We start from the raw sequence: 27520 nt of genomic DNA on the forward strand, positions 1-27520 counted from the left end.
GATTAGAAGAGCCACTTCCGGGCGTAGCTTCAAGCCTCCAAAAATAGTGGCAGCCAGGCTGTTCACAGCGGGTTTTGGAGACTTTAGACAACTGAGTAAATGTGTCCATTTATATTACAAAGCTGAAGAATTCTGGGTTGTATCTGAATTCAATATAGTTAAAGGTCACCAAAACATAACATGTTTCATTGGTTCACAGGCAGTTTTAAACTATATAGTGTTTCAGCCTCTGATGACACACATTGTGATTCAAAAGCCAAGAAAGCTGTCGCCACCATCCCAAAATCAATCCAAAGTCTCAGCTGTGGCTTATTTGTATGGTATGGTTTGCTATTTAATGCCCCTAATATAAGCACTTTTTTAAAGTATTACGTATTTCATCATTGCAAGAGAAAATGAAACATTTCGAAACATTTCCAAATTTTTAAGTCTAGCCAACAAAAAAAAAAAATAGCTTCACAGCATTTCCACTAGAGAACTTTATATGAAATTAGTTTAAAACCACGTGAGACATGTACTCTACTTCTGTTCTGGGCAATTATAAAAATAAATAAATGACATGGATACAAACCCTTAACAATTGTGACGTTGAGGAGACCAAGAGTCATTTTCAATCTTCTGTTTTGTGATGTTTTACAATAAACATCTTTACACGAACAGATGCTAATGATGAAAGTGGAGTTTGGAAATGATTTATGTTTGTGTGTGTGTGTGTGTGTGTGCGTGCGATCTATGAGGTGTTGTAGATCTATGATATGAGCTAGTTATTGGAAGTGCATAATTTATCTCTTTAATCGTCTCTTGCAGTTTGCTGATAATTTGGTTATTAATAAATCATAGAGCAACCTCTCAGCTCCCTCTTTCTCGCCATATTTTTTCCAGGGTTTCTTTCTCTCTCTCTCTCTCCATAGTGTAGGGAAGTGGTTCTCAAACTTTGTTTGAAATAGTGTCCCCTCTAAGATCTTTTTTCAGCTCAGTACCCCCTTCACTGGCACTGGGAGAAAAAATAGAAAACGGACATAAATGATTTACTGTATGTTGCGTCATATTTGTTTTTAAACATAATATAAAACCAAAATTCTTTAACATGTTTCTTTTTAATTTTCAGAGTACCCCTGCAGTACCCCGATTTGAGAAACACTGTTCCAGGGGCACCCACCCCTATGAGTCAGAAAACACTCCTATTATTTTCATAACAATGTCGGAACTGTTGATCGGGAGAAACATTCAATTTCTGTTATGTTACTCTTATGTGCAAATACCATTTATAATTATATTATTAATTTAAACAGTGACGCCCCCCCCCCCCCAACACATTGTGGAATTAATTCCGAATGGACACAGAGAAAATGCAACCAACCCCGTGCAAGGAGGCCTATCAGGAGTGTGTCCAGGGTGACAACACCTTCATTCATCTGAATGAATTATTTTCAGCCGGAGAAAACAGTCACCCCGTCAAACTGGAAACTGGATGTGACGCGACAACGGTCCCAGGAGAATGCACCCGGCGCCACATGTCGCGGCGTTATCGCGACATCTCTCCACGGAGGGAGGGCGTCCTCCCATCTCCACAAACTCCCTCTCCCACCCCCCCCCCCCCCCTCCAAACACAATGATCCATCCAGATGTCCGAAAGTGTGCCGCCAATTACTTCAGATCGGATGAAAGCGGTGATTCAATGACGGACTGATGAGAAAAGGAGTTTCCTGGCGCGACAACGTTGGCCTGTCCTTTTTAACCCTAACCCTCTTCAACGTAATCGCCTCAATTCCACCTTCTGACGTATAACTTATAACTTCTTCATGGATTTTTTTTTTTTTTGTATTTTTTTTTTTTTTAGGTGTTGTACTTTGTATGTAAAAAAAAATAAATAAATTGAAATGAAAATGAAATAAAAATGACCAATTTCACCTCTGCCTTTGACCTCCACGGCTCCTCAAATCGGTCGCGGTTCACGTTCTCAAATAGTGTTGACGTGCGAACCTCCGACCGTAACAACGCAGTAATCTGTGCGGATTAACAACGCAGCGATATTTAAGAACACTGTGGGTCGCTCGTTTATCTGCGTCCCGTAGCAACTGTGGCGCGGCCTAAAAAAGCCCAAATTGGGACGTTGTCCTCCCGCCCGCGTGACCCGTCAGCGTCAGCAGGGACGTCAACAGCTGCGCAGACGGACGCGCGACACCAAAGACAAAACACTTTTTATGCGCAAAACCAATTAGAATATGCAAATCACACGCACACGATCGGGGCCATTTAAAAGGTTGGATTATTTTGCCATTTCACAAATAGCCTCGTTTTTTTGTTTTTTTTTTCATTGAATATCCTGAATTGGTCCAACCTGAATACCTCATTGGGCTCGGTTCATTCGGTGCCACTGCAGGAAATATTATTGGACAAGGCTAAAGTTATCCGTATTAATAAGTCACCGTTTCATGATTTAGAAATATTATTGCTGTTCATTTTATCGTAATACATCGTATAAAAAGGCATGGCGCATGCCTATACTGAATCACAACAAGTGGCGTGTGTATTACAGAAGTTATGGGCCTAAGGAATGATTGAAATAACAAGTGACATAATGGATAGAATGCTTGTACACTGTGTCGTTTATTATTATTATTATTTAGATATTTAGTTAGATATAATTATATAATAATAATAATAATAATAATAATAATAATAATAATAGCTTTATTTATATCGCATCTTTAAAAACACAATTTACTAAGTTCGGACAGATGAAATAAAAGCGGTGTTCAGATCATGACTTTAAAAGGCAAAGGAACATTAATAAACACGAATTAAAGTAATTCATTTGAATGATACATACATGTATAAGATTTGTATTTATTATACTATTATTATTATTATTATTATTATTATTATTATTATTATTATTATTATGTTAGATATAATATCTGTATTTATGTATGTATGCATGTATGTATACATGTATGTATGTATGTATGTATGTATGTATTATTATTATTATTATTATTATTATTATGTTAGATATAAAAAAATATTTATGTATGTATGTATGTATGTATTATTATTATTATTATTATTATCATGTTAGATATAATAATTGTATGTATGCTATCATCATTATATTCGAATTGTATTAGCATTCTTCACCAGTGATATATTGATTTTTTTCTGAAATAAATTGAGCGTACAATGGCGACTTCCTTTATTTTATTTTATTTTTGAACCATAAACAAGTACACGCATCGGAGGACATTTTAATTCAATGTTATTCCCAAAAGAACAAACCGGTCGCTGAATAAAAAGAGCAGGAGGAAAAAACTTTGGGCTTCGTGCGGAACGTGGCGTTCCGCGCTCAGCCTCCTCCTGCGCTGTGATTGGCTGACCCCACCCCCTCCCTCTCCCGCCGGAGTGCGGCCTGAGGAGCCGCACCGGGGGACGCGTCCGGCGGCTCGTCACACTCCGCTATGACGGGAAAGGAAGGGACGGTGCTCCCGGACTCCGTGACCAAACAGAAAATGGCCTCAGCGGTGAACCTCGGGGGGACGCACCCGCCCTCCACCAAGACGGGCCCCGCCACGCACAGGTGCACCGGCTTCGGCATCCAGGAGATCCTGGGGCTGAACAAGGAGCCGCCCGCCGTGACCAGGCGGCCGCTGGAGACTCTGGGGCCGCCCCGGGCGCACGTCCTGGGCGGCAGAGCGGCTCTGGGGTCCCACGGCGGGGCCGGGGTGGGGATGGGACTGCTGGGGCCCGGAGCGATCCACTCGTTCTACCGGCAGCCCGCCTTCCTGGAGGTGCTGTCCGAGGCGCAGGGGCGGCAGGGCACCCGCCTGCAGCCGCTCAGCAGGGCGGTGCAGGGGCCCCTAGACTCCCAGCATTCCAGCTCCGGTAAGATGTTCCATTGGTTAGGCTGGACATCTAGAAAGAGAGTTTAAAAATACATTGGAAGCATTTAAGTGACTATAGTGCCAAACTGTGCTTGAACACGACCAACTCTTATTTCCACAATGAAATATCAATTTTATGCATTGATTGAATTTATCAGAGTATTTAATGTATTGTTTTCATCTGATGGGCTATTTAATGTATTGTTTAAATATATGATATGACTTGTTTGAATCTCTGGAAGTCTATTTGTTTATAATTTAGGAGAGGCTATTTTATATGTTGTAATCTCTGGTAGTAGGGTATTTTATGTTTTGTTTTCTGTGATAGGATGTTTGATAAAATCCCTTTTCTTCTAAAGTTCGTTTTGAGAATATTTCCTGTGGTTATTAATCGAATCACGTATTTTTCTGCAGATTCCGATGATGTGAGCCTCTCCTCTAGTGACAGGAAATTCTCTAAATCGTCGTTGAGTCAGAACAAGAAAAGAAAGAAAAGACGACACAGGTTAAAGAAAAATGCTTGAATATACTTAAAAGCTCGATTTTTTTTTAATGATAAAATGCGGATATTGTGTTTAAATGATCGATAGATGAATCGAACTTAGCACTGAACATTTCAGACCATGTAAATATGAAAAACAGGCCTAATACTAATTTAAGAGCGTGTTTTATTCGAAGCCTACAGAAAACGATTTGATCAACATTCTTTGAAAAAAAATCCTAAATAATAATAAAAAAAAAAATCGTAACAGCACAAGAATAGCCTTAAAAAGATAAATGTATCACTGTCTAAAGATGGTCCACATTTCCATTAACGACATTGGGGTTTTTTGCACCTTTAAACGTAGGCATATCTATTCATTGCAAAAAACGGTTTTGAAATAATTGATGATTGATCAATTATTGATTGATTGAAACATTTTGATTAAGGGATTGAATCTACATTTAATGTCAGTTGTCTCCTGCTCCTATTTCCACTTCTTTTTTGGATATGAAGACTTGTATATGAAGAAAAAAACGAGAATATAGGGATAATGTAGCCCTATAATAATACCAACTATTTATTTAGCATATGCAGGCCTGTACAAATGAATTAAAAATAATTTATAGCATTTATTAATGATTGTAATCGTAAGAAATGTGAATTCAGTTACATTTTATATTATTCTTTCCCTCTGTCTGCAGAACCATTTTCACATCCTACCAACTGGAGGAGTTAGAAAAAGCCTTCAACGAGGCTCACTACCCTGATGTATATGCCCGAGAAATGCTCTCCATGAAGACAGAGCTGCCAGAGGACAGAATACAGGTGTGTGTCCGCGTGTGTGGGTGCAATTCAAAACGAAGCTATTATTTGACAATTTGACAAAATTTCACAAAAAAACCCCCACACCAAATAATGACATTCTACTCTTTGTACATGATAAAACCATGACACACATTACGCACTATGGCATTTAGACTGAAGCTCAGCATGCACCCCTCTCGGAGAATCCCTGTCACTCACCATGAAGATTTTAACACCTGAAAATAATTTCACTTGGGATATTAGTGCAAAAATAAACGGATAGATTAATACACCTAAACAAAAAATAAAATACACTAATACACACACACACACACACACACACACAAAATACATTAGATCAGATAAAATCAGATAAGACATCACATCATCACTTCAGTTAAGTAATTAAATTTGACCAATAATTCAGACTAACCCATTGTTGCATTCAGGGAAAGGATTGGCCTAAAAACGAAAATCTAAATAAAATAAGTAAAATAAGTAGGTAAAAATACTACTGCTACTACTGATAATAATTATAATAAGGAAAAATAAAACTTGGAATTTGAGTTCCAAAGATGCCACCAAGAATAAAAGGTAAATTAACCTTTACAATAATAATGCTGTTGTTAATTATGTATAACTGCAATATGTAAAAATAAAATAATGCGATGATGTGAGAATGTAAACACACTTTCTCTTGTCAAAGGGGAAGAAAAAGAGTAATAAACAGGAGGACGGCCCAAATATTCAATCAACATAACTATACGTATGATGAAATACATTAAAAATAAAAAAGGACTGACAGAGAAGGGAAAGGTAGATAGACACCATCCTCCTTTTACTCCTCCTCCACCATCACCATCCTCACAGCACCTCCTGCTTTCAAATGAATGACAAATTTGCCAGTGCAGTGTAATGTGTTAACTCAGTGAAAGTGAGAGACAGGAGGTGTGCTTCGGATGAAATGAGATGAAACGATAACCAGGCAGAGAGGATAATTAGCGAAGCTCTGAGACCTCTCATTCCCCCTGATATTTCACCGCCTGTCGCCCATCGATCTTCTCTGGAAATTAACTTATTTTTCAATCAGCCGCCTGCACCCCTGGGGTCAAGCCACACCAGCTACGTGCGCACGCACGTACACACACACACACACACACACTAGTATTAATGTGAGGTCTGAGTAAATACTACACCTAGTAGGTGTGGACCCATGTTTCAAGCGCACTTCTAAACCAGTTGAATAGTAAATTCGGAGACCAATCCTCACAAGTAAAACAATCTTTCTCTCTCGCGCACGCGCACACACACACACACACACACACACACACACACACACACACACACACACACACACACACACACACACACACGTTGCTATGGAAAGCCAGATTGCTCATCCGAGGCAGATCTTTTTATGAGATGAAGGTTATCATTCGATCTGCCTCCTAAGCAGTTTTCAAGGCTTGGTGTTGATGTTGATTTTAATTCCATGCCGTGCGATTCACTACCACACGCACCCACCCACACACACACACACACACCCACACACACACACACACACACACACACACAATCCATGGCCATTTTAGCATGCTCATTCTTCTCTGTCTTCCTCATCCATATTCACAAGCTAAAGTAGTGAGGCTATTACCAGGCTGGGCTTGGGGGGGAAAATCAATTTTGGCACTTGAGGAGCTAGAGGGCGGGGCAATCAAACAGACCAACACACACACAGCCAAACACCATTCAAGGCTTTAAACATGAAAGCCAGGAACTGAACCTTTTATATATTTCAGTCCAGATATAAAGATAGAATGTAAACCAGAAATTATGTGTTGCCTATTATTTTCCATCCTGCATGAGAGGAAACCCATGTACACCTGTTCATATTCCATTCTTAATTTCATTCTTATATTAAATTCTAATATGTCATCATGCATTCAATTCACGTGTACCTCTGTGACTGTCATGAAGCAAATTTGGGTTTCACAATCTGATGACGTGACCTGTACTGCATGGGCTCCCATGTGTCGCAGCGACAGGCCTCTCATCATCAGGTTTTCATCGTCTTCTCTCCAGGTGTGGTTCCAGAACCGCAGGGCCAAGTGGAGGAAGAGGGAAAAGTGCTGGGGCCGCAGCAGCGTGATGGCGGAGTACGGCCTCTACGGGGCCATGGTGCGTCACTCCATCCCCCTCCCCGAGTCCATCCTCAAGTCGGCCAAGGAGGGTGCCATGGACTCCTGCGCCCCGTGGCTACTGGGTGAGGGAGGGCTGAATTGACAGCTATTTTTGACATATCAACAAATGTATATATATATATTAGACAGACAATTAGGCATGCTATGGGGAAACCTAAAAGATAATCTGAAAACTTCAATCTACTAAACCGTGACCGTCACAATAATATTCCACCAGTCTCTTTTCTTTATCTGGGTGATGAGTGGGAGAACCTCATTCTCACAAAATCGGTCCACTTAACTGTATATAGTAAATTGCAGTAGATGTTCCAGCTTTCATACCAGTTTCCCTCACTCGACCTGGGAAAAGGGACTCGGCTTAACTCTGAACCCAACGCCAGAGTTAAGCCCCGCTCGTGTTAAAGAGCCAATAAAAATGTGACCCTGTCGATAAGAGGTGGTCATCAATGCGGTGATAATCCTACTGTATCAGGAGGGATTAGATCTAATCTGCTCTTTTGACACATGTTGATTGATTAGTTTAAATCAATTAGGTGCCTATAATTCAATTACAGGACCTTTTCCTGCTCCTCCTCTTTCTTTCATTTTGGTCTTTCCCAACTCATGAAAAACAAAATTTTTACTCCTGGTGATAAGTTATTGTCCACACTGAGGTCAAAGCTGTCATAACCTCTCCACCCTTAACATCTATTTTTATTCATTGGCATTTCATACATATTTTAGATGTCACCATATATCAAACAAACAGGAGTTCCAAAATCAAGCAATCAAATCTTTTAATCTCTAATCTAAAAAATCTTGTACATCAGTCTTTAGCCAGAGGGATTTCCAAAAGCTTGCATTCTCTCCTGGTCTAACAGAAATCTCTTGCACCTCTTCCCCTCCAGGAATGCACAAGAAGTCAATGGAAACACCGGCTCACACGTCTCCCGAAAAACCCCACATCGTGCAAACAACCCAAAGCTTCCAGGAGAGAACGCTGGAGCGAGGGATGGAGGAAGAAGAAGAGGAGGAGGGGGAGGGGGAGGGGGAGGAGGAGCGGAGGCGGCGGAGGGACGCCAAGTCGGCCATTTCTAAAGAGGAGCTGAGGGAGAACAGCATCGCGGCACTCCGAGCCAAGGCCCAGGAGCACAGCGCAAAGATGCTGGGGACGAGGTCTCCGGAGAGGATGGACGGACACATGAGGGATGGCGAGGAAAGAGAGGACACACACATTGGACGGCAGAGAGGAACGGTGGAGAAAACACTTTGAAAAACTAAATGAGATAAAATATCAAGTTGTTTTTATTCAAGTTTTACCCCCCACCCCCTGTATATATTGTAGATATGAAAAAAAAAAGCCTTTAATAATTGAGACTCATGTATAGTCATGTACAGATTAATCAATAAAAAACAGTGTTTGTCCTTTGTATGAATGTACTTGCAGCTGAATTAAAGTTTCATTTTAACGGTTGGAATCCCTGCCTGGTGTCTTAACACAGAAAGAAGGTTATTTCAAAAATGTCACACTGAGATAATGGGTTGAAATTAGTCATTGGATCAACTTTTAAATATTATTGTGGTGTAGGGGTGGTGTGATTTAACACCTGTCTTGGGTCTAGTTAATTGGGCCCAGGATCGGGGTGGCTGTGCACCTGTTGCCCATCAGAGCAACCGATGCGCCCGGGTTAAATCACCCATCCCCACACACATGGGAGGGGAGCTCTGATCATGACACCATTCCATCTGCTCCTGGCATATAGCATTCTGCCAATAAACCAGTTTGTCTTTTACATCCTTGCCTTCAAAAACCTTTCACTTTGGTCGACGGAGATGGGATTAAGTCCAGGATGATTAGGCTATTCCTCAAAATCCATTTGCTGCTCACCCAAATCAAGTATTACACTTGATGATCCAATTAGATGCTTGGATCCGGAGCTGTACACCCCTGCATCATGCCTCCGTTTAGCAATTTAAGGGTTATTGATCCATTAAAATGGACTTGATGAACCACGATTCTTGTTCTACTTTTTAGACGGAATTTCCATAGATGATCTACTATAAAATGTTAGATCTTTATTCGTCACGCAACACACCACACTACAACACATGCTTGCACACACACACACACACATGCACATGCTTTGATGGTGGCTGGTGAAATGGATCCTCTGCATTTGACCCATCCTGGGTTGTCCTTCCTCCGGGGGCACAGCCAGGAGCAGTGGGCAGCATACGTGGACGCGCCCGGGGACCTGGTGATGAGTGTCCATCGCTGGTCAGACGATGATGGGTGCATGTTTTTGGTGGGGGTCCTTACTGACGTGAGGTGGAGGAAACCCCATGTGAGCACAGGGAGAACATGCAAACTCCACACAGAAAGGCTCCTATTTAGGAGATAACGCGCCGGAAATTACATATATAGAAATTACTATTCCTCAAATTACATATATAGAAATGACTATTCCTCAAATTACATATATAGAAATTCTATATATGGTGAATAATGGTTTATATTAGATCTCCATATATGGAAATCCCATATATGGAAGTTCCGTTATTGTATGTTCCATATTTTAAATTAGATCTTATATTTATTATACTTGTCAAATTGTCACAATATTTAGAGCATGGAGAGATGAAACTGGCATGTGATTGAAATAAGGCGCTGTTATCTGCATATGTATGGAAAGGGGAGGATGTGGTATGTATTATTTCGTCGGTGTATGTTTAGGCAGCACCGAGGAGCCCCAAGGTCCTTCCTCAGGATGGATGGACTTTACGCCTGCCGATAAGAGGAGTCTAGTCTGGTGTTTATGTGAACATTGATGTAAAACCTAAAACTAATTGAATTTACACATAACCGCTGTGTAGTTTTGATCAACACCAAAATGCAAACCATAATAAGCCTGTGTTTGGCCATCTGTAAGGGGCGTTTTAATCCAGATACAGAGTACGTGGGAAATGAGGGAATCGGTTCCGCTCGGTCAGGAGGCTGAGTCAGGAAGTCATCATCCTGCACAGAGCTCGGCATGCAGGCACCTAGACGGAACCGTCAGTTAGGCTTGGAGGGACGGGAATCACACAGCCGGGCTGGGTTACGTAATGTAATGTCTTTGTATACAAGATAAGATATGCTTACCCATACAAATATGTTTGTAGCCTTGCTTACGCGTCACTTAAATGCAGCTGTCCACACTTGACAGCACAACAAAAGTTCTGTGTTCAAAATAGGATATCAAAATGTATGTATATGTAAATGTATATCAAAATAGGTGACCCTCAAAATGGCGGAGTGTTCATTTTCTTGCTGTTAAAATTTGTCTATGATCAGATGATTCCTGCATTGATCTCCTCTGTGCAAATAGTTGTGTAATTGGAAAAACGTACGCGTGTGCTCTTTGTGTGGAACGCAGCTTGTGCCAAGTCTTTAAGCAAAGCAAGATTTAAAAGGATTTCATTTCCTTATTGCACACCATCATCAAGATATATGTATATATGTCTGTCTGTGTTGTTGAACCCTAACAGAAGCCAGTGTAGGTTTGGATGCTGTGGACCTGCAGGATGCAGATGTCATGGCAGTCGCTGCCAAAAGGGCCATTTGACGTAGCCGCCTGGAAAGACAGAGCTCAGACCCATCCACGATGTGCCGGGCGGTGCGTAGGGAGGCAGATTCCCAAACACTACACCTGTTCAATGCACTGATTCCACAGCAAACACTAAGAAATCATGATGTCATGTAATATCAGCTTGACCTTGTGATTGTATGACATTAAATGTACTCATACCAGTATAAATTAATTGTTTTTCCGTACATGACACAATCGCAGACTAGGAAAAGTAACCTTTGCTCTTAGATATTGTCTAATGTCATTGAAAATGAGACAATATTGTCCTAAGGAAGCTTAGAACAGTGTATAATGACATGTTTTGAAACCAAAGCTGATTTTGCGAATAAAATAAACGTTGATAGGATTCGATTTACCATGTATGTATTTCATCCTCAATCCTCCAAAATTAGATTTACTGAGTGATGACAAAATGGCCCAAAGCCCCGGTAATTACAGCGCAAGTGGCAAATATCCGTAATTAATTCAGGATAATTAAACATCAGGGCAGCATGAGCTTCAGAATTACAGACACAGATATGACCTAAATACTCTACTTCAGCAAAAGGGATTATGGTATGTTTTTTTGTGTTAGCTTTTCCAATTATGAATAAATGGAATTATGAATAATTGGTCATTTGGTTTGAACTGAGTAGCCTGTTAGGAATGACGCATGAGGGATATGGACTCACTGGAAACTAGAAAAAATTAGGAAAAACGATAGGTTCCAAATTTAAAGTCGTTAAGTGCAAGTGCACTTAGCCCAAGAGACCTATAGGTTAACAACAAAAACACTTGAGGCAGAGTGGACCCACAGGCATTGAAGAACGCAATGGCTTCTAATCATATTTCCAAAATTGTTTACATAGTTGGCCAACTTTTGGTCAGAATTCTCACATATCGTGGGTTTGAACAGGATCCCACTTCGCTAATGCTATTAGTGGATTATGTAGAGTGCCCTAGTTAGGACGGGGTCCCCTCTGCCACCCACACCAGCGGGCAGACGAACCATTCGGCTTTCGTGACGTTCTGGGAAAAACCTAATTGTGATTCAATTTACTAAACCCGCGGCGATAATTTGGCGATCAACATCTGCAGCGGTGCAAGGGGATTTACGCCGGGCTAACAAGTTGTTTGCTTGTTTCCAAAAGGCTCGTGGGACCACAAGCCTTGTCATTTAATCTCCCTCTTACGAAAAGGGGGAGCATTCGCATAGTTCAACGCATCAGTGTAGATCTTCTGGAGTTGGAGAAAACAAAGCAGTTGTAATCATTTGACCTACTGCTATGTTTCAGGACATCTATGTTGGTGAAAAGGGGAAGTTCTTCCTGTTCAGAGCACATTAGTCACTTCTGTTTGAGAGCCTGTAAATATTGGGATTTTCTCACCGTCATTCTGTTTTTGTGTTTAGAAACAGGTGGTGTCTGCATCCCCCTGGGGCTACTGGCAGAGAAACCCCTTGGCGGCATCGTGGAGACAGAGCTGGTGTCCGAGGCCTAGGGAGGATATGTGTGTGTGGACTTACAGTGTGTGAGCAAATGCTGGGTGGCTGGGAACCGCCCGCCCAGGGGGGCGTCAGATTGGGATTAAAAAGAAAATAAATAAATAGAAAGGCACCAGCTGCGTCACTTCTGATACCCACCCTGTTCTTAAATCCACACACACACCTCAGCCCCACTCTGCGCCTGCCAAATGCCCTATTAGAAATATGTGATGCACAGATTGGCCAGACAGTTGGAGTGATGTCGGTGAGCTGATCTCTCTACCACACACACACACACACACACACACACACACACACACACACACACACACACACACACACACACACACACACACACACACACACACACACACACACACACACCCCCCCCCCCCCCCCATTGTCATCTGCTATTATAACTGTCTACCCATGCTAGATTAAATTTGCATTTCCCTGGCATAATCTCTGTTGCAAAAGCCATTCTGGAAAATTTGTATTATGTTACATTAATGATCATGTTTATTCAAAGGCATTTTCATGTATTTCAGCACAAAAAGAGGCTATTTTCAAGGAATTCAGCACTTCAATTTCTGAGGACTAAATTCAAGCACTTCAAGGACCTTCTGCAGTAGGAACCCTGTCATACTGTACACAACACACTAAGGGGTGGCTTATGATTCAAGTGAAATTCATGCACTTTTCCAGCACTTCCACTGTACATCAAACTTTTTTTCCCCCAATGTGACCCGTCAACCTTTTTCCAGAATCTGACAGATCTCACAACAGATCATATTTTCAAGAAGAAATTGTTTATTCATTTGTAATTCCCTCATCATTTATATTCACTAGGCATTATTTAAAAAAAAAAAAAAAAAAAAAAATTTTTTTATCTCAGAGCACTTTACAATTCAAATTCCATGCACATTTCTAAACTTGAAAATGCAACAATAAAAATTTAACAATAGAAATTTAAAAACACTTTCAGACTTCGTATGAACTTCAAAACCTCAAGTATAAGTAAAACGTTGTAAAATGTTTTGGTTTGACCGGGGTCATCTGTTGTTCACAAAATTTGAGTTAAATATTTAATCTCTGTTGTCATTTGTATAATTAGCTGATAACCTGCGATGTGGCACAATACCCCAAACCAGATGGAAGAGACTGCTGAGGTTTAAGAGCAGCTGATGATCCTAAAACCTCTGAGAACTGGTACGAGTTTTACCTTACTGATTAGAACCGGGCTGCTTATTTTACCCTCAATCCCAGTTCCCCGGCAGAAACCATTAACATTTTTAAAGTATGGCGCGACATTCAGTTAGACACACGGACTAATTTCTTCCCTCATATACACATAACATTTTAATTTATTTTGCATAATTTTTTGATTTATAATGCTATACTTCATATCATGGCGGAGCGAACACGCAGGGACGACCTTACTGCTTTTTGGGAGATAATCCAAGGTTATAGTTGTCTCTGTGCTGGAGATCCTCAGTGATGAGATCTCATTCAAATATTAACAGTTTTAAGAGATTGTCTATTAAACAATGTAGTGCCTGTTTATTGAAAATAATTGTAACTTTCTTTACATTTTCTGTAATGTGGTTATTGTGCATATTCTATGAAATTGACTATTGTTAAATCAATAAAACTGTCACATGCTTTGATGAACAATTCCTCTGAGTAAATGGTGTGTTTTTCAGTGGAATCATTGTAAACAATCCTCTTACTCAACATTAGATGAAGGCACATGTGTCCATAATGTACCTAATGTTGTTGTATTTCCTTTCTGATGTGCAAGATTTCAGCAAAAAAAACAACAAAAAAAAAAACCAACAAACAAACAAAAAAAAACCCAACAATAACTGTTTTGCAAAACTCCCAAAGCATCCAGGACAACAATCTTCATCCGTTGAAACTACCAAACATCACCAAACCGGCTTTGGGTGCAAAATGTCAATTCTCATGTTGGCCAAGCAATTGTTTTTGTATATCTTTGACCAGGCACGTTGCGGTGAAACAACTGAATTTCAAATAAAAATGCAAGCCAACCAAGCACAGTGGTTGTTTTGAGTGCCTTGCTCAAGGGCAGTTGGAGTAGTTCACCTCCGGTTGTTCCGGCGTGTCGAGGGATTCGGAGCAGGAAGCTTCAAGTTATACGCCGCCATCTCGGAGGCTCAGGCTTCCAGAGGGTTCCCTCAGCTTGGTCAGCTCCCAGCGACCGCCCCCACACAGCTTCAGGAGAACATCATGGTACTGTAGTAGAGATATTATTATTATTGTTATTATGATATCAATCTTCAGCTCTCAATATCATCTTCAATCTGGAATTCGGCAATTATTGCGATATAGCCTAAATGATACCTCTTTCTGCTCTTAAAGGCTGCAATTTCCAATATTCAATCCAATTAAAGCACTAAAACTAACTTGTATTTCACATGTTCATTGTACCTTCTCCAGGCTGCTGCGGTGTCCCAGGCTGATCAGGGTCATGCCGAGCTGCTTACACACTCTGTAGAGCTGAGCCTCAGCCTCCTCCGTGAGAGCGCTGGTGGCCTCGTCCAACACTGGGACGAACACACCAGACCATAATAGTTTAAATAATATACTGGCAAAGGTAGAATTGGGAACTTCACATTGGTAAAACATGGCATCGAACTACAAACCAGTTGAACCACAAAGGCCAATTCCAATACTTATACCAGATTAAAAATGATATTTTACCACAAATGATCGTCCCAAATATCTTTAATAAATACTGACAGGTGGCGGAACACACCTGCGTACTTGGGCTGCAGGTAGAAGAGGCGTGCGAAGCAGAGACGCTGCATCTCGCCGGGGGACAGGACATCGTACCTGAAACAACGCGCGTCATTAGAAGAACCAGCAACCCATCACTTTGTGTTTATACACTGTTTGATACACTTCCTGTTTCCCGCTCACCAGTTCCAGTCGACCTTCGTGTCCAAACCGCCGGTCCGCTTCAGGAGGCTGGCCTGGGGCAGGGGACAAAGATTAATTCCGGTTTAGAATCTATTTAAGTTCAAAGGTGAATTGCTGAGGCTAATATAATAATTTTGACAAAATCTCTCACCACTCCCGCCAGTTCGAGAAATTGTACAATGCGTTCATCGTCCACCGACCCTGAAAACAACCAAGAAATATTCATCTCATCTCTCGTTTGTCATTCCATTTCGATGTTTCTTTAAGATCTGTGTGGAAGATTCTGTCATACTAAAAACTCAGGAACCCTTGGGAGGGCGTAATTAATTCACACTAATATTTCTTCACATCCAAGTTAATATAGGTATGTATATATGTAGGTATATATAATATATGTCTTCAATATTAAAGTTAATATTCAATACCATTATACATCTATTGTATTATATACACTTTACCAGGAAAAAAAAGGAACAAACAGACAAATGAATATATTAATACAGATCTATAATCTCTAGTTGTTATCTCAGTGAACATATGAACTCATACCTGATACAGGGTAAATATCCTTCAAGGGGTAGATCACCTGTTTGAGATTTAAGTACATGGATGTCATTCTCTCTGCAAATAGTTTTAGAATATAAATAGATTTTCAATCATTAAAAGGCTGAAAGGAAAGATTTGTTGTTTTTCCTAAACCTAGGTCAGCTTGAAATTAAACGCTCTACAGTTGTGCTTTTTGAAGGCTACTGCCCTATGTCGTGTCTGCAAAGGTAACAACACGGTTCTAAACCCCAACATTACAGCAATCTCTGAAAATATCTGTCTGTGCAACTCCAGTTCAGGCAAGGCAGTGGTTCAATAGCACCTGGGTTGAAAAAACAACAAACTAAACTGACCATTTAAGACACTTTGCTATGACAAAAGTGAGCCATTCTATAGGAGAGGAACATTGAGGCAACCTGCTCTCGGAGTGTTCCATCAGTTAGGTACGGCTTCTGTGGCAGGAACAGAATCCCCCGAGGTCCGAAGCATGACGTCATCAGTACAAAACCTAGAGAAATATGATAAATGTATCAGAGATGTTTTGCTTCTGCAATAAATAAATAAATAAATATATAAACAAACATACAAAAAAAAAACCATGAATAAAAACGCCATAGAATGTGTCTCATAATGTAAATAAAGTGGCATCATAATAGTAGGATAATCCATCTGATATGGTGTCATAAAAGTAGAGCCTTATATCATTTCACATAAAACAATAAGATATAGATTTCTTTGTCCAAGATAAGAATTACAGTCTGCTTAAAATGCGATTGAGAAGGAATAGTGTAACAGGGCTCATGCTCCTAACATTAGTATTCTACACTACAGAGTACGGTCTCATATCCACGGATATAAACGTACTAATCCGATGGTTATTTTTACTGTCCTGCTTGAATCAGCCTCTAAATACTGCACGGCATTTTTGTTGCATGTGTATAATTTTGTGTTTTTGTCTGGTTTCACAGCCTGACACACTGGGGTGATGTTAGTGCAAATACCTTATCACCATATCTCTCCACTGTATTGAATATGTGAACACTCCTCACCGCTTTGTGCTTCCCACAGGCGGTTGAGGACCCTCAGCAGGGAGGTCTTTCCGGTGCCGGTGTTTCCCACCACCAGCAGGTGGGTTCCCTTGCTGATCCTCAGGCTCAGATCCTCAACCAGGAGCTGCTCCGAGTAGGGAGAGCTGTAGGAGAGCCGGTCCAGGATAAAGGCCGTGTCCACAGGGCCGGCGTGGATATTCAAGTCACTGTGGGATGGAGGGAGTGGATATTTGTTAGAAAAGATGAAAAACAAACGCTCCTCGTTCCATATCCCATTGTTTCCGATGTGAAAACAATGGAATACAGTCGTACCTCAACTTACGACTGCATCTACTTACGACTAATCCAAGATACGAGTCGCAATAGTCGTGAAAATTTGTATCGACTTGCGACCGACTGCTCCAAGATACGACCGTGGAAATTTGCAGTTGGCTCGTTGGCGGCCAGTCTGCAGTCAGTCTGCAGTCAGTCAGCAGTCAGTCAGCGGGCGACCCACATGGTGTCTGCACGTAGTTCATGGCTTATCAATATTTTTTTCATATTTACTGTGTTTGTGCTGTGTATTTTGTTTATTTTCAACCTTCATGATTTCATAATTTATATGGGAAAAATTGCTTCGACATATGACTGTTTTAACATACGGCCGTTCTTATAGAACAAATTACAGTCGTAAGTCGAGGTACCACTGTATGTTATATACAAGATGATAAAAAAATATATATAATAAATAAATTATTCAATACTGGAGGAGGGTAGGAACAACCATTTAATTGGCTTTTTTTGTGTAGCATTTAGGATATTTACATACACGGCAACTAACAGCACCCATTTTTTTTATTTAGTTTATTGTACATTCATGAGCAATTTACATGCAAGAGTATTTGAGATCATAAAAATCATGCCAGGGTCGAAATAGGGATTAATGGGAAACAGAAGCCAAACGCGGTTGTACCTGTCAAAGTCGTAGCAGCTGCCCGATGCTGGGTCGTAGTCGCATTGCTTTCGCAAAATTTCATCCATCACCTCCCTCAGCTCCCCAATCCTGATAAAACACACACAAAAGATTTACAGACACAGTTTTTCCCCATTTTGCGCGCGCACACACACACACACACACACACACACACACACACACACACACACACACACACACACACACACACACACACACACACACACACACACACACACACACACACACACACCTGTGGGTGTATCCGGCCACGTCTGACAGAGTGGTTGACAGGTCTATTAGCTGTGTGAAGCTGTTGATCAAATAGATGCACACAAATGCATTCTGAGGAGAAAGTAAATGAAAAAGAGAACATCAAGCAGGAACAAAAAACTCACTCAGAAAATTAAAGGAAGAGTTTAATGTGTACAAAGAAACAGAAGATAGGGATGAAGACTAAGTCTTAGTTGCATCAGAAGTCAAGACTCGTATATGTAAAAACATGTACGTGGCAATTCTTAATTTTGGGACCTTCTACATCCAGGATTTTTCAAGCTAATGTTTGATTGTTTTACAACATAAAGGAAGGAGATATGGCAATGTCTATTCCCTTCACTTCTATTCTGTATCCCCACTCTGTATTATCTTTTTGAGTCTTATTTTATTTCAATTGTATTAATATTATTCACTAACTGCATTATGTTTTAGGAATTAGTTAGTTTAGGTTAGTTAGCTATGTAGGAATTAGGTAAGCTATTATGTTCGGTTTGGTAACTATTGTGCATAATCCCCGGGTGCCTTGCAAAGGCATTTCACTGCATATATGTATGAACGTATGTATATGTATGTGACAAATAAACCTCAATCTTGAATCTGTAGATGTTCTCCCAAAAAACTACAGCTTGTCGAGGGTCATTTCCCAAGAAAGAATGGGCTTTACTGCCACCTAGTGGTCGTCCACAAAATGTACACCCAATATAAGCCTATATATTTAGAAAGATATATCATAAACACAAGAAAATAAATCTTCTTTACAAAATTAGATTAGAAACAATGGAAAAACATCTCTCCAATGGCCAACGTTCCCTGAGGGTTGCTGTCATATTCCTGTTTTGGTCAAATACAGGAATTTATTTGGGAAATATAACAATCAACCCCAGGACAAAGCCTGGGTATGACCCTACCTTGCTAATGAGTGCACTTAGTTCACCGGGGCTGAGGCCGTCGTAGATGCCGGTGAAAATGGGAATGGCGATGATGATGTAGCTGAGGAAGCCTCCCAGATAGTCAAAGGTGTTCACACCAACTGGAGGGAGAGAAAGCTGCGTGTTAGCAAATACTAAATCTAGAAGCCTTCATGGAGCAGCTCATGACCTGCGTGAGTGTAGGAGATATATGTACTGTAAAGCCAGAGCTCCTTGTTCATGAGGCTCCTCTGAGTATGCAGCAATGTCTGCAGTCTGCAGTCAGTCCTCATGTGTTCGATTTTACCAGCTCTACACACACGCACACAGGGAGAAGAAACAAGCAGCGTTATTTTTGCATGTAAACAAACACTGGGAAGAAACAAAGACAGAAACTACAACCAGAGTATTCCCTAAAGGTCACTTACACCGCAAGGATAAATTCTGCTAGCCTGAGTAACTCCGGTATAAGAGGGTTCCTAAGATCCCGCTAGATAAAATGCTGGCTAGGTTACCATGGCAACATATGCCTGGAGCTTGCCTGGTCGGGAGCAGGATAGTTTGAGAACTCACTATAGATATAGCTAATATATAGCTAATTGAAATTGCCAACATGTTGGCTGTTCTTCCAGTCAATTGCGTGCATGTGAATATGAAAAAAATATTTATTCGAAAAATTAATTTTATATATATATATATATATATATATATAACAAATAGACAGACCCCCCCCCCCCCCCACACACACCAAAAAAAGTTAGGGATATTTGGCTTTCGGGTGAAATTCATGGAAAATGTAAAAAGTTCACGCTACAGTGATATTATATCATGAAAGTAGGGCATTTAAGTAGAAGCATGCAATGGTGATTTCCTCATCTCAAACAATTTACTGAAACCAGCCAACAACAGTGGTGGGTTTACCACAACAAAAAATGTCAATGTCTCAATAAATTCTCATGTGCCCTTGAGCATCAATTACAGCTTGACAACAACCTCTCATGCTGTTCACAAGTCGACTTATTGTCTGCTGAGGCATGGCCCCCCACTCTTCTTGAAGGGCGGCCCTCAGGTCATTGAGGTTCTGGGGTACAGAGTTACGAGCCTCTACACGGCGACTCAGCTGATCCCATAGGTTTTCTATGGGATTCAGGTCTGGAGAAAGTGCAGGCCACTCCATTTGAGGTGCCCCAGTCTCCAGCAGCCGTTCCCTCATGATGCGACCTCAATGAGCTGGAGCATTGTCGTCCACGAAGATGAAATGAGGCCTGTGTTGTTCATGCAGGGGCACAATGACTGGATTAATGGTGTTATTCAGGTAGTATGGGCTTGTCACTGTACCATTCACAAAGTGTAGGGCAGTTCTGTATTGACTAGACACACCTGCCCACACTGTAACACCACCACCACCAAAGGCTTGTCTGGTGACAACAGTGGCTGATGCATAGCCCTCTCTTTGACATGTCCAACATTGTTGGCGGCCATCATTTGTGCTCAATGTGAATCGACTTTCATCAGAGAACAGCACTGAGGCCACTGGTCCCTCATCCAGCCTCAATGCTCCCTGGCCCATGCAAGACGATGACGCCTGTGCCTGGTGGTGTGGTCAGGTTTCCTTGCAGGTCGTCTAGCACGCAGACCATGCTGATGTAAATGGTTTTGAATGGTCTGACGTGACACTTGGAGGCCTCTCACCTCCCTTAAATGTGCCTGGAGTTGAGTGACATTCATCATCCGGTTGCACAGGGCACTGTTCACAATGAAGCGCTCATCAGTGTGGGATGTGGCCAAAGGACGTCCACTTCTATGCCTTTCTGTGACTCTTCCAGTCTCTGTATCTCTGTTGGAACCTGCTGATGACACTCTGTGACACACTAAGCTCAGTAGCCACTTCCCTCTGACAACATCCTGTTTGAAGCCTCGCAATGGCGAGGTACTGTTGATCAATTGCTAGGTGTTGTCTTGGTCTCATGATGTCAAAATGTGAACAGCATGATGAAGAGGACTGTTTAAATACCAATTCTAATTGAACCAGGAAATGTATTGGTTGATTCATGGATCAAACACCTGTTGTGAATTTTGCCGTTCAGCTCCTTGTTAGAGAACAGCAAGTTGTGCAAAATGTACTGAAACATTGAACAGTTGGACATGTGCATTCAAAAGTTTAGAGAAGGTCAAATTAAGTTCACCTGTAAAGGTTATAGTGCATTTTAGGTTCATCCTGAAATTTCACCCGAACGCCGAATATCCCTAACTTTTAGTGAGTAGTGAGTAGTGAGTAGTGTGTACACACACACACACACACACACACACACACACACACACACACACACACACACACACACACACACACACACACACACACACACACACACACACACACACACACACACACACACACACACACACACACACAGAGCAGCCAAATAAGTTGAAAAAAAAACCTTTCAAGAAGGAAATTTTGATTTTTCCAGATTCATGTTCCCTTGTGTTTTTTTTAATCTCTCAACGTATTTTCAAAACTGAGTTTGATTTATAAATAGTGGAAAAATGTTAAACTGTGGAATTAAATATTCCCCTTAGATTACATGGGGAAACACGGTTCACTTACAGAGACGCTGAATAGCTCTGAAAAACACTGATCGATCGTTTCGCTTAACGTGACCGTCCAGGTGAAGATCATTCCTCCATATTCCATGTGATGTGAAGTCAATGTGAAACCGTTTTGATAGAGTTAAACCTTTAAATCATACTACTTTAACGCACACAATGAGACGGTATTGTGTATACCAACGAACAAGTAATGCTGACGTCACTTCCGTAAACAAGACGAGGATCTGATTTCACTTGTCTGAAAACTTTCATCTCCGTGTTGTTATGGATTATGAGAAGCGGGTGGCGGAAGACCTAAAGTCATATCGCGGACCTTAATCTGACCAGTGCGATAGATCCAAGTCAGTGTAAGCAGTGCGTACTGGACTTAATGTTCGTCGACAGCGATGCTGAATCTGATACCGGCATTATCCCGGCCTTGGAGAACATTTCAAACAGCACATTTCAACCTGAATGTGACGATGAAATTTGATATTTTCAAGAACAACCGGAGGAGACCGACGACTCGTCCGCTGTTAACACAGAAAAAGTTGAGGTTAGTGCTGCAGATTATGAAAAAGTAACAATGGCCAAAATTCTCAAGTTTACCCGCAAATGCAGCCAGGGGCGAAAAGGAAATGAAAAGTGGCAGCCCCAAAGAGGCTCTCAGAGTGGAGCTGGGGTAGTGTTGAGGTTAGCCCACATAATAACTCCAACAACTTTGAAGATATTTGGCATACGCACATTAATATATTAGATTACACACCAAGGCTGATATACAGAGACTCATATTATTGATAGACTCGACATTTTGTTGTGTTGTCTGCACTTTTAAACTGCTAAATGATTCCACGTTTATAAAACATGTATATTCTTACTGTTAAATAAAAGCCTTTTTAAAAACAAAAGATGTGTGTCGATGACTCTGTTCAACATTCCCTCAAAACACAAGAACAATGCAGAGATTGCCCCATTCAGCAGGGTGTCAAGGCCCCATTCAGCAGGGTGTCAAGTAGCCATGTGGCAAGTAGCAAGACAGTTGGTCCTCCAACCATTTGCATTCTGGGAGCTGGCTGAATGAAGCCAAGTGTGGGGGAAACTTTGAAGGTGATTATCTCAGAATCACAGTTTGCCACACTGTTGTCAATAACATGTCATAGCTTGAAAAATATTTGCTTGATTTGCACAAGTCACAACTTGTTTTAAAGCTCTGATTCTTCACGTCCAAATGATGTGTGAAAAAGAAAGTCAAAAACCACCAAATGTACCTAAAGTCTGCGGTGGGTCACATATTCTTTCATCAGTAATTCTTGCTCTGTAAATGTGAAAGAAACATCAAGTTCTGTATTGAACTGCTTTCCGTGGACTGGTTGATCCTATCTCCATCTTATCCAGACTCCGCTGAGTCAGACTGTTTTAGCTCCAAGTGGCGTTTAGAGAACCCGCTTAGCTCATTGGTGCTTACGTAAGCCACGCTATCATGGGTTATCGCCACATAATCCTCATGACCTTTAGGGAATACCAACCACAAACACACATATCTGTCTATCAACTCATTTAAGTGGCTACATCTATTATTTGGGAAAAAAAATGATTGTCTGTGACATTGTAGGTGGGGTTTGTAGGTGTGTAAAGCATGTACATGGCACTAACCTGTAAAAAGCTGCGGACTCTGCATTGACTCGAATCTGCATGTGCTTGAACCTGGAGAAATGAAAACAAAACCGCATATAATATGATGGTCAGTGCCAAAATGCTAGACACAGCGTTGAGAGGGTGAAAGCAACACTACCCCCTGCGTTGCGGGCCAAACATAAAATCACATGAACTTTGACCCAGTTGAACGCTGACATTTCAAAGTGCATCCAGTAAGAATGCACTGTTGTCAAGCAGCAAGACACAAATAAAAAATAAACTCTGCAATATAAAAAATAAAAATCTTGTCAAGAACAGTAAATATGTTGAATTGGAACAAGTAGAAATGAGACATTTCACACAGCAAGAACATGATTGTGATAATCTTTGGTTGTGGTCAACATTTAAACTGCACTAATGGAATTTAATTTTACTTTTTAACGAATCTCCTCTTTAGCAGACACATCCTGTTATATTTCCTCAAACCCTCAAAACAGGAACTCACAGAAGTAACTTCCCTTTTAAATCCACAACAACAAACTCTGTCAGGACATGCCTCCAAACACAATAGGCACAAACCGGGTTTAAATCCAAGCATGATGTTGCTACTCAGAGAAGACTGTGTTTCTAACTTTTTACTTTAAAAACAGTTTTGAGAAAGCCAGAAGAGGTCGAACAGCCATTTTTAACTAAACGTACATTCTGCCTTTGACCATGTTGTGGATTAGTTTCCGCTTAGAACTCCAAGACTCAGTGAATTTACCTGAAGTCTCCCTCCAGCTTTTCCTGCTCAAACAGCGTGGTCACAATGGGCCCCATCAGGATTTTGTTGGCGATGGTTCCGACCACAAAATAGCTGAATATACTCACTGGACCGATCCAGCCGGTACTAAAAGGAGAAAAGATGAAAAAAAAAATAAGGGAAGTATTACACCAAATAGTCTCTCTTGAGTCAAAGTTCATACCGACAGCTCTCCCACTTGAAAGGGAAAACAAGTACATTTTCTTACGTTGTGTAATTTACCATAGACGGTAACTGCAGGAGTCCTAGCTCTTGTTGTGTACGTGCAGAGTAAGTGCTTTCACATCGTCCCCCATTTCCCGCCTCTTCCCATTACTGAAAACTATCCAAAACAAACAGTCAAAGTCTTAGGCGTGGTGGCCATTGTGTAGTTAACAAACATCTTAACACTAAGAAATCAATATAAGATCCTTTAGGAAACTAATGCAATACAGTGGTACCTCGACTTATGACCGCATCTACTTGAGACTAATCCAAGATACAAGTAGCCATAGTCATGAAAACTGATGATTTCATAATTTTTATGGGAAAAATTGCTTTGACATACGACTGTTTTAACATACGACCGTTCTTATAGAACGAATTACAGTCGTAAGTCGAGGTACCATTGTATATGAAATGAGAATGTGTACTTCCACACTGTTACTGCTGTTGTTATTGTGGCCACAGTCCCACCTTTGGAAGCAGTGGTAGGTGTAGTACGCCAGGGTGAACGGTGACACGATGAGCCGACTCGCCATGGTGCTCATCTGCTTACACAGTCTCTCCACATCCTGACTGATCCGTTGGTCTCTGGAAAAAAACAAAAAACAAAAACATACATACGAATACAATCAAGTCACAGACCAATACCACATTATATAAAAAAGCGACAGGACCATATAATAAGCAAACATAGTCCAAGACCTGGAATATGTTTTCAAGTGTTGTATTTATGTGCTTGTAACTGCTAAGTGGTATCTGTGTTCATTGATTTATTGAGACTAGACACACTACACAAAAGACATTTGTTGTGAGGACAAGATTTCAGAATGTCTGGCTTACGGGTTATCTACGTCCTCTCTGAGAACATTGAGTACATAATAGACTCTGCCTTGGAAGTAGGCAGCGTGGAGATTCTCCGTCAGCGTCTTCCGCCAGTTGACGTACATCTGACTGCAAATGTACTGGTCCAGGCTTTTCAGCTGAAGGAGAGAGAAGGGGATGGGGGTTGCACAGACAAGAGCAAAAAATAAAAAGGGATTGGAATAATAAAATGTTGCTGTTTTTAAATGCCACATGCCAAATACATCCTAAAGTTTTTCCAACTGCCCTTTGAAGCCAGGCTTTATAAGACACATGTCAGGGAGTCCTGACCTCGTAGGTAATCCAGTAGCTTTTTACTACCTCAAACCCAATAAATGTTACTGCTATTGTAGGCTATTACCACCCCCCATTTTATATTTTCTTATCGGGATTGGAAATAGTTCATTTTTAATGCATCTTCTGAAAAGTTGCATTCTCTATTGAACCATCCAAATTAAATAAACAAATAAAAATATAATATTTTTGAATATATTTCACTGAAAAATATATGCCAATACAACGCCACCAATATAATCATTGCTGAGGTCTGTTTGTGTTGCGTGCAGATTTTTGATGTAATATGGAAACATTGCCCCTACATATATAGTATGGCAGCGAGTACTGTGACGGGCAACTTCACTTATTTAACTTTTATTTTTATTGTTTATTATTACACTGGTGCATCCTCAGCTTCGCCATCAACTTACCGTGGAGTTGAGCAGGATGAGCAACATGGCGCGGCCCACCAGATTCCTGAAGCTGGAATAATCCTTGTCAGCCAACACCTTGTAGAACTGGCTCGGGAGGACGCCCACTTTGTAAATTATCAGCTGCTCTGGTAAAAAAATAAAATAAAATGATGAGTCGGCAATGTGAGATAACAGAGAACTGACTGGTAAGCCAAGGAAAGACAATGGAGCCATTAAAACATGAGCTAAAGGTCAGAGAGAAAATCAATGCAGTCTGAAGGGTAGGGCTATTCAACTAGCGGCCAAATGAGGCCCACACATCAGTGGTAAGATGGATCGTGAGTAATAAACTGTTAAAAAATAGGTGGTTTTCCCTGTAGTGCACACCATTGGTGACTTTACATTATTGAAAGTCTGGTATATTACACATCTAATATGAGGGTGGTAAACAGGACCAGGAGGTAAAACAATGGATTTGTGGTCCTAGTTTGATTGAGGTTGTTATAAGGTTTAACATTTTTGGCGTTTGTTCATATTCATTTTAATTGCTGGGCACGTATTGGGGTTGTGGTTAAGGTTAAAAGAGGGAATTTATCTATCCATGGTCAATCGGAATGTCCTATTTGGCACACGGATATACAAAAGTAAAAAAAAGCAATGTTTATGAGAAACCGTCACTACTTATATTGAACAAAAGGTGTGTGGGTAAGCAGTGTTATGATTTGATTTCCAATAACGCTGTTGAATTTAAAAACAAATGCGAGTACCGCAACGTTTCCTCTGATACTTCTCTTACCAAAAGCTAAACTCCCAGCAGACCTACCAGTCAGAGTGAGTGCCAGCAGGGTCCCAAACATCAGCACACTCCGGCTGCTCCATGACGGAAACAGGACCCTCTGGATGCCGCAGAACCTCTGCACAAACCTCCAGTCCAGCTGTGGTCTGACGATGAGACGACACGCTGTGAACACCCGTTATTTGCGTTGACACCGAGCAGAGAGAGAGAGAGAGACGTCGAAGCGGCCTCACCTTTTCTTCTCCGGGGAGCTGTCCCTCTGCAGCGGTGGCATTTGCGCCAGGTGACCGTCTGATGGTGCGGACGGTCAAGCTCTCTTGTTTTGAAAATGGCTCTGCGAGCTAACTAGCTGACTTTTCTGGCCAACAAACCGAGCCGGCTGAAAACGGGTGTTAACGGTGGGCGCGGAGGCTAGTCGTTGTTCACCACATCGAAAGGGGGCAGCTCGTCGCTCTTTCCGTGCTCTCTACAAACCCCATAAACCCCAGTTTACGTATCACATGCAAACCGCCACGGTGAGTTCAACTTCCGGTCTAAGGTGTCGCCAGCTTTACTTTCATTCTTCCAAGATAAAAGTCCCCGTGACGCAATGGACGGAACGAAACGCGGAGCCTTAAAATTCGAGGCTTGAAAATAGGGGACTTTGGGATGGGTGTTGACTGTGTGAGACCCCACGACGGCTCGTGTTGGCATTAAAACGTTGAAAGTGTTTTTCTTTTAACGTGTTCTCCACACCGACCTATTTATCTATGACTTCCGGTCTAACGTGCGTCCAAACACTTCCCAAACAAACGCGTCTCTTCGAGGCTGTGAATGGCATCGTCATGATC

General features: G+C 41.2%; 2 protein-coding genes across 3 annotated transcripts; one reads left to right on the forward strand and one right to left on the reverse strand.

The window, feature by feature from the left end:
• Nucleotides 1-3458: 3458 nt before the first annotated feature.
• Nucleotides 3459-12457, forward strand: LOC307246855 (visual system homeobox 2-like; the record flags this gene model as incomplete). Its single annotated transcript, XM_080022883.1, has 6 exons — nucleotides 3459-3882; nucleotides 4296-4386; nucleotides 5067-5190; nucleotides 7252-7432; nucleotides 8258-8560; nucleotides 12369-12457. The coding sequence occupies 6 exons, from the start codon at nucleotides 3459-3461 to the stop codon at nucleotides 12455-12457; spliced, it is 1212 nt and encodes a 403-aa protein (XP_079879009.1).
• An 834-nt stretch (nucleotides 12458-13291) lies between these two features.
• Nucleotides 13292-27491, reverse strand: abcd4 (ATP-binding cassette, sub-family D (ALD), member 4). 2 transcript variants are annotated; one of them, XM_079996930.1, is made up of 19 exons: nucleotides 26924-27491; nucleotides 26718-26836; nucleotides 25913-26040; nucleotides 25185-25324; nucleotides 24816-24932; nucleotides 24102-24227; nucleotides 23357-23407; nucleotides 19332-19426; nucleotides 19115-19236; nucleotides 18184-18275; nucleotides 17931-18020; nucleotides 16979-17184; nucleotides 16346-16437; nucleotides 15933-15969; nucleotides 15535-15584; nucleotides 15384-15436; nucleotides 15220-15296; nucleotides 14892-15007; nucleotides 13292-14696 (listed from the first exon to the last, which is right to left on the reverse strand). In XM_079996930.1, exons 1-19 carry the CDS (start codon nucleotides 26962-26964, stop codon nucleotides 14595-14597), a joined length of 1854 nt encoding a protein of 617 aa, XP_079853056.1. In that variant the 5' UTR covers nucleotides 26965-27491; the 3' UTR covers nucleotides 13292-14594. The 2 variants fall into 2 exon arrangements, with proteins under 2 accessions (XP_079853056.1, XP_079853057.1); XM_079996931.1 differs by lacking the exon at nucleotides 14892-15007 and having other exon boundaries at nucleotides 14671-14696.
• Nucleotides 27492-27520: the final 29 nt, after the last annotated feature.

Source organism: Zeus faber, assembly GCF_960531495.2.
Source record: "Zeus faber genome assembly, chromosome: 2".
NCBI lineage: Eukaryota > Metazoa > Chordata > Actinopteri > Zeiformes > Zeidae > Zeus > Zeus faber.